General features: G+C 43.0%; 1 protein-coding gene across 9 annotated transcripts in view; it reads right to left on the reverse strand.

Annotated features, from left to right (window-relative positions):
* Positions 1 to 13,446, reverse strand: part of TLE4 (TLE family member 4, transcriptional corepressor) — a 142,967-nt gene that overhangs the window by 15,738 nt on the left and 113,783 nt on the right. For all 9 annotated transcript variants that reach the window (XM_046022611.1, XM_046022608.1, XM_046022605.1 and 6 more), the window contains 6 exons: positions 6,487 to 6,606; positions 5,445 to 5,498; positions 4,352 to 4,504; positions 2,781 to 2,913; positions 2,303 to 2,496; positions 1,736 to 1,812 (listed from right to left, as the gene is read on the reverse strand). In XM_046022611.1, the coding sequence (XP_045878567.1) occupies positions 1,736 to 1,812; positions 2,303 to 2,496; positions 2,781 to 2,913; positions 4,352 to 4,504; positions 5,445 to 5,498; positions 6,487 to 6,606 (731 nt within the window). The remainder of the gene's footprint in view (positions 1 to 1,735; positions 1,813 to 2,302; positions 2,497 to 2,780; positions 2,914 to 4,351; positions 4,505 to 5,444; positions 5,499 to 6,486; positions 6,607 to 13,446) is intronic.

Here is a 13,446-nt window from a genome sequence, read left to right on the forward strand (position 1 = left end):
TCCTATGACCTTGTTATTTAATCACTGCCTGAAAGAGACCAAACTTTCACCTTCAAATACATCAGAGCTCTTGGTCAACAAGACTTCTAAGTCAGTCAACAACTATTTGCAGAACACACACAAGTACACAGAATTTTATGGTAATGGGTATTTCTACCTTCGATTCTCAGGGAACTCAAAGTCTAATTTGCCTAGCTTCCCTTATTAATCAGTCAAATATTTACGGAGCACCTTGGCTATGGAGCCAGCACTGTGTTTGATGCAACAGGCAAGGTTAGCACAGAACTATACAGAAGGAAGTTACACCAAGAAGTCACATATAGGAAATAACACAGTGACAACTAAGCGCCTGAGTGTAGAGCAGCGAATAAAGCAGCAGTGAGAGATCAGAGAAGAAAGAGACTGGCTGGCTCGCCTGTGCGCACTCTCTCTCTCTCTCCCTCTCCCCCCGATTTAAAAAGTAAGTACTGTGAGCGACAGGTACCAGGTACCACTCCAGGCACTGGAGCTACTCCTATAACCGCACAGCAAAGAGTTCTGTTCTGCTCTCACGAACTTACATTCAAGCAGGGAGAAGCAGATCACGGCTACAGGCAGGTACAAAAAAGGCAGGCAGTAGAAAAGAACAATGAGAGGAAGGGAGAGAAGGATGCTCTTTTAGATAGGACTGGAAGGGCAGAATGCTCTAATAAGTGACACTTTAGCAGACACTTTTGAAGTGAGATAATAAGCCACAGGAAAAGTACTGCAGGAAGGACCAGTAAGACCAAAAGCCCCGAGGCAGCCAAGCCACCAAGGAAGCCTCGGGGAGAAGAGACTACTGGCTACTGAGGGTCAAGTGTGGGTAGCACAGGCTGGGAAGAAAGCGCCAGCTCGGGGAAGCAGCATATGGACAGCGTGCGCGGTGACAGACAGGATGCCAGCGGAAAGAGCCAGGAGCATACACACACACGTGGAACTAGTAAGGCAGGGAGGGTCTGTGGGGATGCTTCCCAAAGAGAGGAGAGAGGAAGCAAGCTAGGAATTTAAGGGAAGAGCGGCGTTATCTTATAGTCAAGTCTTTGTATCTGGGAAGATGAAGCCAGAGGGCAGGAGAACCGTGCGTAGGTAGTCATAAAAAGGTGTGCTGGACTGAAATGGAAGGCTGTGGAATGAGGTATGGTGACAGATTAGAATGTATAAGAGTCTGGAAAGGCTGATGTGTGCATTTTGCCTTCATTAACTCAAGGGGGCTGTGAATACAGATGCTCCAAATATCCAGCTCCTGGGACAGAAGCCAAATGAGCAAAGCCACCTTTCCCATGAACACAACTGAGCACGAGACCACACTTCTTTCTTCTCACAGCCTTTGAAGTTTGGCACGTCTTTTCCCGACACGCTCAAATTTTGAGCATCCAGGTTTGCACATAAGACGTTTTTTCTTCAAGGCAACAAAAGAATTCAGTAATAGACGTACAGAAGACCTGACTGCTGGAGATGTCTCAGTAATTTGCATTTCCATATTAGAAGCTCAAGATTTTAAACTGAAAATACAAAACCCCACCTCATTACTTCTTTTCTTGTGTGAAGAGAAAATGGAAATTCTTTGCAAGGGAAAAACCCAAACCAAAACAAAAAAACCCACATCGAGCTCCAGGAGCTCCCCCTACACTGCCTAGCAGTGCTCAGCTGAGAAGGCCAGCAAGGGCCTGGGGTCTGGCGCACGGTGGGGAGCATGAGGCTCCGAGGTACTCACGGTTTTCCTCCTGGAATGCCTGTCAGGTTCGGAGGTATGGCTGGTACGCGCATGTGATGGTGTGGATCAAATCCAACCTACAATTTTCCCAAGCAAAACAACAAAAACACACATAGTTACATTAACTCATCTCAGCCTACTCGATACCTCTCTAGATCTTGGGAGAACACAGACTTTAAATACGATTTTTAGAGATACACATACAGAAGTATCTACTGATGAAAAGATAGAATGTTTATGATTTTAGGGGTAACATACCTGGGGATGGTACATGAAAAAAATTATTTGTATAATTTCTGAAGCTTATGATGGTAAACAGGGTTCACTACAGTTACGATCATTCGCTCTGCTCTTGTAGGTTTACAATTTTAAAGGAAACCTAAAATAACAAGGACATTTCCTCTCCTTAGAAAAGGAAATGGATCTCACAGTACAATTGCGTTTAATTTACAGATGTGGCGGGTTCCTCTACAAATACCTCAAATTAAATAAACTATGTTCAAAAGTAACATCTGGTGATCTGTGAGTGGTGGAATGGCTTGATTTCCTGAAGGCCCATGAACGTACCACCGGTGATCTCCCGTAGGCAGCGGCGGCGGCGGCAGCGGCAGCAGCTGCGCTCATCTGCGGAGAAATGTTGTGTAGCCCCGCGTAGGCGGCGCCGGGGCTGGTCAGCTCCCCGTTCATCCCGGCGTGGGGCACGATCCCGAACGGGGTTGGGTATGGACAAGGGACTGCCATCGGGGTCCTGAGGCTTGAGGCTACACACCAAAATGAAAGGAGAGAAGAGAAAAACCAAGAACACAGGAAACAATAAGGAAGTGAGGCATTAACATATACCTTAAAAAAAATAGGATCTAGGGCTCAAATTCGCTTAACGTAATATTCTCAAAAATCATTAAGGCGCTTGGTTCAGGTTAAAGAAATAACTCTATCGCTTTTCAATGCTGGTTATTACTACTCTTAAGGTACTGCACTGTTTAAATTGCTTGAATTTCTTTCAAAAACATGAAGCATAAATACACAGAAAGCCCTTATTACTAACCCAAGGGGTCGACTCCTGGTGGTTTTCCAGGCACAGGCCTCAATCCGGGAGTGGAATTACTGCCTGGGGTGGGTGCATCGCTTCGTGGAGTAGGGGTACTGGACTTTGAAACAGGAGTAGTAGATTTTTCATTCTAACAAGAGATGCAAGAGAGTATAGTGGCAGTCAGAACACAGATTTTTTCTGTTTGTTCGTTTTTTTAAAGATTTTATTTATTTATTTGACATAGAGAGATCACAAGTAGGGAGAGACTCAGAGAGAGAGGAGGAGGCAGGCTCCCTGCTGAGCAGAGAGCCCGACTCAGGGCTCGAACCCAGGACCCCGGGATCAGGACCTGAGCTGAAGGCAGAGGCTTTAACCCACTGAGCCACCCAGGTGCCCGAGAACACAGTTTTAACAATGATGTTAAACGTTTAAAAAGACAAGTCAAAAGGAAAAGAGTAAGGAATGGAAAAAGTTCTTCAGGTTGGGCCTTTATTTTCATAATAAAAAAAGAACAAACCAACAAACAGAAAGAGCTCCCTGAGACCACAAAACCAATGTTCAGGAGGATATAAACTGAAGCAGAATTTAGGGCAGTCAATGATTTCCAGGAAACTGGGTCTGAGTCAGACAGAGGCTGACAAATCATGACGTCCTGTGACCAAACACTTGTTGGCTGCTTTGATTTAAGGATGCTTGAGCTGTGTTTCTGGTGGACTGATCATGTCACAAGAGGCTTCCTGGTTAATGGGTCTTCTTAGAACAGATCCACGCCCCGATGGTCACAGAGACCAGCACAGAGGAGCTGACAATACAAGAAAGCCAGAAGGCCAAGAGAGAACCACAGAAAAAAACTTAATGTAGCCCCGTGCCAGACACATCCCCTTAACTTGCAGACAAACTGAGGAACTTTCTTTCCTTCAGCTGTGAATTTGTGAATTCAGAAGGTTATATGAAAACTGAGTCTTTTTTTTTTTTTTTAATGCTATGTTACAAGGAAATAATTGGCAAGGAAAAAGGAAGACACACACAAAAATGCAATTAACTACAGAGTCAAAGAAGAAGAGGGCATGGGGAGATTATCCTGACTTGCAAGCAGTTTCATTTTTGCTTTAGTGATTTGTGATGTGAGTCAAGGTAGACTTTTGTAAATGACAGATTATTTCTTAGATAGGAAGGGAAAATTATTGCAGTCATATATAGCTTGGTAATTCAAACAAAGCTAGCAACAAAATCACATCCCAGCCGAAAACTAAATTTACCATAAACCATAGGTGATAAAACCATCTCTGTAAGCCCAGTGTGTATTTCTTCATCTTTGCTGAGACACGTTTCACTCAATTTCCCCATATCCCACCCCTGTCCTTGTAAAACCACTCATAAAACAAACATCTATCACCGCTAAGTCCGTAAACCCACTCTGTTCCCAAAGTACTTTTGTCAATTAAACTTGAATACTGAACGTACACATATATATTTGGAAACAAGAGTCCTATAGAAAAATGTGAAAAACACCAAATTTACAAAATATTCAAAGCCAATCATCTTGAAACAGGCAAGGCTAAGAAAGGTGATGAAGGACAGCTTACAAGGCTAAGTTCTTTGGATTTGGAGGAAGGAGTGCTGCTGGAGGACGCAATAGAGGCTGGACTGATGGGGGCATCTTTCTTGAGCAGGCGCGTCTTGTCCAGGCCATTCTCTCTCGGGGAGTGTGCTGGGCTCCCTCGAGGGGAAGACGGATCCTATGAAGGAACACCAAGGGTACTAATGCAGCACAGTACATTCACAATGCTAGAGTACTTGAGTGTGGATGTTTCTAGCGCAAAGCATGAAGAAGTGCAAAATGTCCCATAATCGATAACAAAAGACGTATCAAACTGCTAAGGAAAATATTTGGTATTGAGGTCAAAGAAAATACTAAGTATTTATAGCACAGCTGACCCTTGAACGACATGGGTTGGATCTGCATGGGTCCACTTATATGCAGATTTTTTGGTAAATACACTATAGAACTAAAAATTGTATTTTCTCTTCCTAATAACATTTTCTTAGTAACATTTTCTTTCCTCTAGCTGTCTTTATCCTAAGCACAGTATGTAACACACGTAACATGCAAAATACGTGTTCATGGACTACTGATGCCATGGTAGGCTATTAGTAGTTAAGTTGTGGGGGAGTCGAAAGTTATGTGGCAGCATCGTGTGCAGACTTGCTCAATCACTCTGTTGTACACCTGAAACCAATGTAACATTGTGTGTCAACTACACTTATTTTAAAAGGGGAGGGGGAAGTTACATGTGTATTTTCAACTTCGTGGGAGGTTGGTGCCCCTAAAACATCACTCCCCCACCTGCATTATTCAAGGGTCAGTTGTACTTACTCCAAACAAAAATCAGAACCCTACAGATCCACAGGTCACCTGTCAATGAGATCTGCAGGCTGACCCCATGTCTGCTGTGCATTTAAGGTGATGGCAAAACACACTTCTACTTTTATAGAAAAGAATAACAATAAAAAAGGATCAATACTACATAAAATCAGTAATACATAAATTTTTCAGGTAAATAAAAAGTGGGTCCCCTTTGGAAACGAAGCACACATTTTGAATACTGACTGCCTGGACTCCAGCTGTCATTGTTACAGTGGGTAAGAGCAGGAAGCTGAACGAGCCAGAAAACGTACCTCATTGGAAACGTCAACCACCAAATTGTCGTCACTCTTCTCACCATCGCTGTCCTGCATTGACAATTGACAAGCATTACCTCCTCCCCCAGCACACACGCACAAGGGCCAGATTCACCCCGGGTAAGTTCAGACTCATTCCTCACAGCTTATAAAAACGAACTGTGCCCCACAGCGCTAAACACTTTACAATGTACTATGTCCTCTAATCCTCATAATGATGTTACAAGGTAGGTACATGAGGATTCCGCTTTACCATTTAAAAAACTGAAGCTTATGGCTTGCTTGGTACTGCAGAGCATCTCGTGGAAGCTGGCCTGTCTGGGCTAAATCCTGCCTATGGCTGGGTGTAATTTGTTCTCTCAGTTTAAAAAACTGGGTTGTGTAGTCACCATTTTAAAATTGGGAGGTTTCACATGAAAGTCCAAACTTTCTGATTTTTTTGAGGCCTTGCAGCCCTGCAGGGCCTCACCGCAGGAAGTGGGAGCAGGGGCTTGCCTGCAGCCGTCCCGGTGCCATCCAGCTTGCTCCCTTCACACGATGTGACCCGAAGGGTTAGTCACTGAAGGAAAATGGGCTTCAACCCATGTTAGGGACACATCTGGATGCTTCTGCAAGTTATACTCCAAAAAACTTGCTTTATTCCTAAGCATGAACTCATGGTAGACATTTTAACGGGGCTTCTATGATTTTACGTTTTTCCTTAACCTTTCCAGTTGACCACAGAAAATTCAACCACCTTGAAATACACAGAGGGAAGCAAATACATCTCTAGAAATGGTACTATGGGACACCCACGACATCTTCTATTAGCTGCCAGATAAAGCACTCTGTTCCGACTCACATCCACATGTGCGCAGACCTGCACACACACAGGACTTGCGCTAGCCAACTGAGACGCAGCTATAAAGGCAAGCGCTATTTTTTTTCTCCGAGTAGATTTTCTTCCTCCTATGTTCTCATTTTGGTTGGTAATAGTCAAAGGGTAAAACAGCTGCTGGAGTAAACTGGCTTCCCCCAAAGCAAAGGCAGAGGAACCTACATAGCGAGCTGCAATTTCCTTTTCTTCAGTTTTCTGCTTTTTGCTATCAGAGGAGTAGTCTGTGGAGTTTCTGTGCTTCTCGGCACCTCGGAAACTGGCGGACGGGGATACCGAAGAGCTCTGGAATTAGAAAAGAAAGCAGGGTTGAGAAATGACTATTCACTGAACAGTGAGTTTTTCAGGCGCACTGTCCTTTTTGTTTGTTAATGCGCACCTGCAAAACTGTTAGGAGGAGACAGGAGAGAAGGGAGGAGGTAAAAGGAAGAGGGCAACAGAGGTGGAGACAGAAAACCAAGAAAAAACAGGGAAGAGGGAATGAGGGGGAAAAAGGAACAAACAGGAAAGAAGAAATGGAGACAGGCCCAGAGAGGGAGGCAAGGAGGCAAGGAATAGCAAATCCAGAAGACAGAATGGGTCTGGTCCCAAGGAGACAGAGATTACACTGGTGCAGCAGCTTCGAAGAGGTGAGAAAGGAAGAAGATAGAAAATGGAAAGAAGAGTCAGGCCCCGCCCCGCTCTGGCCCCAAGTTTGCTGGCTGATGGGAAGCCAGTAACTTAAGCCTGTCCAGAGACATGGAGTATGTTAAGTATCTCGAGAAAAACTAGTAATTCGTCAAAGAAAAAAGGAAGACAGGTACTCTTTGAGAATTTAAGCAACCAGAAAATGGTGATCCTGTGACACAAAGGTTCTATTTACGGAATTTTGCTAAGTCCCTTGTTTTAAGGGCATGGAAGATTGAGTGGCAAATAAACATAACAAAAACAAAACACCTGCAAAAATTCACTTTATTCCTTTTTGACTCCTACAGTTTTCATGAACCTGCTCCTTTATATCCCTGGAAACCCTGGAATCCCCATTAGGACGAGGTAATTGGGAAAGACAGTCCCTCCCTTGTGGGATCACAATCGGGAGCGCAGTGTCTGTCATTTCTGCTCTTCCAAAGAACTCCCAAATGGAGGAGGCCTACCACACCAAAAATAAACACTGAAGCATAGAGAATGAGTCTGTCTGCCGTTCAGGCCAGGGTGATTATTACTACTGGGCACATGTAGACAGTATGAGGCTTAACATCATTTATGAGGAAGTGAAAAAAGCCATCAACGAAACTGGAAGCAACCTTATGAACTAGGTAGTGACTCAGTTCAGGACAGACCAAACAGGTGAGGTGTGAGAGACGAGTAGGGCTGACCTGAGGAGGGCGGGTCGAAAAGGCCAGAAAAACCAAGCTCCTCAGCAGGGCACCAGCGCCCAGCTCTGAGTGCTAAATTAACCCAGGCTGGGCAGTGGAAAGAACACCTGGAGATGAGAAAACAAGTTCTAGGAAGAACAAAGAATCACCACCAGACTATCTCTGCTTTGCCTCTAAACCAATTCAGGAAACTGTTCCATAAAGCTCTTCCTCATTGATAACTTCATTCTTCTCCCATAAAACTAACCCCTTGTTCATTTTTTTCTTTTATTTTAAGTCTGATGGTAATAATTAACATTTATGAAGATACATAACATTTACAAGGGCTTTTAAATTAACTGTGGGAAGCAGTGTGATATCCAGAACTCTTGGCTGTATATCCCATTTCACGTTCACTGAACCTTAATGCCCTATTTGCTTTTGTGGCTAAACTTCTGAAGCCTATTAGAGGAAAACCAATGAACCTCCCACCCCCACCCCAATGCCTGGGTCAGTTTCTCTACCAAGACATCACCCCCTAGTGGTCAGCTGTGGTGATGGCAACTCTACCACTAGCTCCAAAAGCAGAAGGAGGCTAGGGGTTTGGTGTCAGGGGAAGATGGGAAGGACAAGTGAGTGGGTTCCCAATGATAGGGCTGGGTACCTCTAAACCCTTCCTTCCTGTACCATTCTCTATCAGAGTCCTCAATGAATTTTCTATATCGGAGGCACCAAATCCTGAAACCATCCCTACACATTCACCCTTAAGCTTAATAGCAGAAAAGATGGCAGACATCATTAAGTAAGGCTAAGGACCAAAGCAAAACATTAGAAGCTAAACAATTTTTTAAATCAGACAGCTTCTTCTTGTATCTCTGTTGAGTTCCAATCCTCATTCCCAAGCCGTAAGACTTGGTTCAATGTATCTGCTTTGCTTTTATGCCATGATCAGATTTTTGTGACCATTATTCCATCGAAATCATGCTTGCAAACATCATCCGTGAGCCGCGACCTACAACATTTGATGTCAGAACCCCATTATCTAGTCTGCCCCCACTCCAATCTATCCTCCACATTTCTAGGGTTCATGTTTCCCAAAGAGACATTCGACCACTTCTCACGATTCCTTAAAAACAACAACAACAAAATCGTTTTCCCACTGTCCTTAGGGGAGGAAAAGTCCACACATTTCTGTGTGTGGCCATTTCCAAAGCCCTTCTCTTCACGCCCTAACCCAGGGGCCTGGCCTTAGAGCTCAGCACTATGAGCCCGTTGTTTTCCAGTGCTCTGTGCATTTTCATTGTATCTGTAGCCTTTTTTCCCTGGCTTATGAGAATGCCCATTTCCCCTCAGTATCTTTTTGTTGAAATCCTTATTCTTAAGGACCAGCTCTAATGTCACCTTTTAAAGCTCGCTCAGATGCTGTCAGGCAGAATTAATCACTCAATTCTTCTTTGTTCCCTTAACACTTTGTTCACCCCGTGAGTAGAGCACTGGCAATCAATATGTGGCTATTTGTTTACAAGGCCACTTCCCACTACAGGCTATGTGTTACTCGGGGGTGGGGTGGGGGGGTGGTGGCACGGTGAGCAGCAGAGAACTGCCCAGAAATGTTTCTCAACATAAATGAGCAAACATTCCTTTTGCGCTCCTCAACCTTAACCTAAAATTCATACAATTCCCTTTCAGAAGACCACTTGGCTGAACACAAGAAACCATCCACTACAGTAAAATCGGAGTGGCGCCGCCCCTGGGAATTAGCTGCACAGTCATTGTCTCTTCTTCCCCTCCACTCCTCTACCTATTTCCATGTGACTTCATTCTTTGATGAAGGATGCTATTTTACATCATTTGCTATTTTACAAAAAGAAGAAAAGAACTGTGTGTGTGTGATTAACAACAATCTGAGCCTTTCGATTCTGAGATACTCTACTGAAAGTTATTTCCAATTTGTCCAAAAGGAAAAACTGATTTTTAAACAATTCTAAGATACTGTCTCAAAAATTAACATTAAATGCTAACACTTATTTACCTAGATCTTTACGCCTATTTATTGACACATATGTACAAACAGCTTTACTTTCCTTAACTGGTTGTTTCTGGCTCTGTGGGCAGTATTTTATTTGTGAAATTTTACTGCAGAACAGAGTCATAGTTGGAGTTTCCTGGTAGAATGATAAAGTAGTTAATTATCACTAGCATTTAAAGGTTAAGCTACACAATGGGCACTGGGGCAATCAGCAATGTTCTAATAACATCATTGCTCTGGAATCAAACTGGACTTCGCACAGGCTCTCGTCATGAATCTTAGAAGTCCACCATTCCGCTACTGGAAGCCACTTGGATTTTTGCTGAGCATGTGAAGAGGCGGAATTAAGTAAATACTTTTAAGGACAAAGTCTGGTTTTACTAGAAAATACTTTTATTTCTCTATCATTATTTTAAAAGTTTACCTAGGTTAAGTATTTCTTTAGCTCACTACACAGGAAATGTAACTGGAGCTGCATCATGATTCTGGATCAATCTACAAACTTAGAAACATTTTCTCATTACAGTTGGATCAGGTGAATATTTAGGCGAATGTGTTAAGAATGGAGGGCCATTAACAGTCGGACGCAGTGGCCAATCAAGACAAGGCCAAAGACCTTACATCTGAATGCTTACTGCAGAGCTCTGCATTTTTAAAGATGAAACACTTTTATTACTGGGATAGTAAAAAGAAGTTTAATGAAAGAAAAGAATGGGGGCAAACAAGGACAAATGAGGGGAAAAATACTAAAAATTTGTTAAGTCTTATTATATGGAAATCCCAGTTGCTTTAAAAGCAAAAGATAAGCTTTAAAGGAGTTACTCCTAAAATTACAAATCACATTTCATCTCCAAATGAGAAAATTCTAAGTCCTAGTTTGAAACCCAACTAAGATTTTACAAAAGGTTACTGACCAAATCAGACAGAAAATGGACATCTCCAGCAGCTGAAATGGATAGCCCCACCCTTTCACCTTTTCTCTTCTGCCACCCCAAGATCAAAGATGACCATGTATGACAAAGAGTTCTATAAAGTACACACCCCTCCCCCAAAGAAAACAAGAGGTAGTGTTGTTACAATTAGCTAGTTTTAATAACAGGTAGCACAGATTTTACTAGCAGGCAACAGCATCTGTCTGGAGTCAGACTGCCTGTCTGGATTTGAGTCTAGAGTTTTCCACTTAATAGCTGTGTAGCCTTGGGGATACTGCTCAGTCTCAGTCTCTGTAGTCTGAGACAAGAATACTCCACCCACTCCCTCCTGGGGCTGCTTTGAGGACCAGTTGAAAGAACCTCCATAGAGTAGTACGAGGCGCAGTCCCGGACGGGTAACCGAGCCCCTCCGCAACAGCAACTCAGCACTGGGGCTGCACCGCACGCCACTACTTACTACAGAGCTAGTGTGGCTCTTCTATTTTAAGCCTCACATAAGGACTATTCTCGGCATCTGTGTAGCCCTGCCCCTCAGCACAGATACACAGATGGTCCATAATGATAGGGCTTCAATAGGCTGCTATTAACCAAAACACATCTCCTTTCAACACAATAAGGTTTTGGTTCAATACGGCAGGCAGGACTATAAATACCACCTCCACATCGGACTTTCTAATTCGATTTCAAAAGCACATCAAGCTAATTCTGCTCGCCATTCGCATAAGTTCATATGTCCCTGCCCACTTGCAAGATTCCAACCAGAAGGAATGGTTGGACAACCATGATCAGAAACTCTAAAAACTCACTTGTTATGTTTTGTCTGTTCATCAGCTGTAGCTGGTGAACAACACCCCATCTACTTGGTACCAAAGGGTAAATCCATTTTCAAACAGATAAAGGGAACAATGACAGGGCAAGAGGTACCACGAAAATCTGGCTAGGGTTTTGCCCTCCCCTTACAACGGTTGTCCAGGCCTACTTTACTCAAAACCAGCCCAGGTTAGAAGATAAATTACACTGCTAGTCAAACTGCAGTTCATTGAGTACAGGAATTAGTTTGGGTCAGGACAATTCAGAGGGTGCTGGTTAATGGCAGTGGGGGAGAGCAGGACGGAGAAGACAGGCTCAAGAGGCCTGTTGACCTTCACTGATGCCATAACTAAAGTCCTTAAGCATCATTTCCTCTGTAACAACAACAACAACAGCAACAAAACACAGGACTAAAACAGAAATGAATATAGTTGACACTCTCGAATTCAGAAAGGCCAATATACTGCCTGAAATCAGCCTGAGATCAGCAGGGACTCAGCCTACTCCCCTTGCCAAGCAGAAGGGCCTTCAGTAGGAGCCCGACAATCATGAGTCATGCTGGATCAATTTGTTTATTAGTCCTCAAAGCATTTCAGAGTTACAAAATACTTTCGACAAGTTCTGAAGTAAAAGTAATATCCTCAATAAACCTATATATACCAAACAAACATAGCACAATACCCCAGTGCACTTTTTTTTTTTAAAGTTTTATTTATTTGACAGAGAGAGATCACAAGTAGGCACAGAGGCAGGCAGAGAGAGAGGGGGAGGCAGGCTCCCTGCTGAGCAGAAAGCCCAATGCAGGGCTTGATCCCAGGACCCTGGGATCATGACCTGAGCTGAAGGCAGAGGCTTTAACCCATGGAGCCACCCAGGAGCACCCCCCGCCTCCGCCCAGTGCATTTCTGATTGAGGTTTTATTATATAGTGTTACACTGAATGTTTTCATTTCTATTCATATAGTTCTTTATAACTAATAAAACATTTTAATATTTACTATTCCACCTATTAAAAAAAAAACCAGCAGAGATAGAGAAAATAATCCTCAGTTGGGAAAAATTAAAAAATAAAAATCATTTGGCTAAAATATACACATCTTACATACTGACTCATAACACATGCAAATTTATGTAAATTAACTTAAAATTTATAGCATGCTCGTGGTGAAAAACCTGAATATGGTAGGGCTCTAAGCTAGTCACTGGTGTCAGTTTACTGCTCACTACAGTAAGACTTTTTAAAAATAACCTGCTTGATTAAGGAAGTCATTAAAAACACAATCTGTATATAACCCTCACAGAACTTGCTTTTTCCAAATTAACATAAATCAAAATTCACCTTCAAAAATGACCGGGACTTTCTGAAGACCTGCCCTTGTTAAAATATAATCTCCATATAAAATAATGAATCTGTTCTTAATAAATGTTTCACCTTCTACAACATGTCATGAACAACACGCTCTTTAAAATGTTCTCTTGTTGTCTTTGTCTTTCTACTTCTCTCCTGGTAAGAGACACTTGGGGCAAAATAAATTTCTCTGGCAGATAATCAAAAATAGAGGAACTGAGAGAGGAATGATTAAGAAGAGAGGCAGTGTCCACCATGGTTATGGTATGGGTACGAGGGTCAGACAGCCCTGGGTTCCAGACTAGGTTGTACCACCAGCTGTGTGACCTTGGACAAGCTAAAGAACTTCTCTAAGCGTCCAGTTCCCCAATGGGCAAAACGAGGCTATCTGCTTAGAACGTTGCCCCCAAGATGGAGCACGCATGTTGGGAACACAGTAGTTAGCATCATGGAGAACTCCAATTCCGATGCTAATGTGAGGCCCCTACACGGTCTCAGTCTATTTACGGGCTCTTTCAACAAGTATCTACTGAATACCCACTAAAGTACAGAAATACAAAGATGAATGAAATCTATACCTTGCTGTCCAGAAGGCTCCATGAGTTAAAAATACTTGAGTACAAAAGTCCTACACATTTTGTGCTTCATGCAGTAAAATATACAGCACTTCAAT

This window comes from Meles meles, chromosome 11 (assembly GCF_922984935.1).
Source record: "Meles meles chromosome 11, mMelMel3.1 paternal haplotype, whole genome shotgun sequence".
Taxonomy (NCBI): Eukaryota; Metazoa; Chordata; class Mammalia; order Carnivora; family Mustelidae; genus Meles; species Meles meles.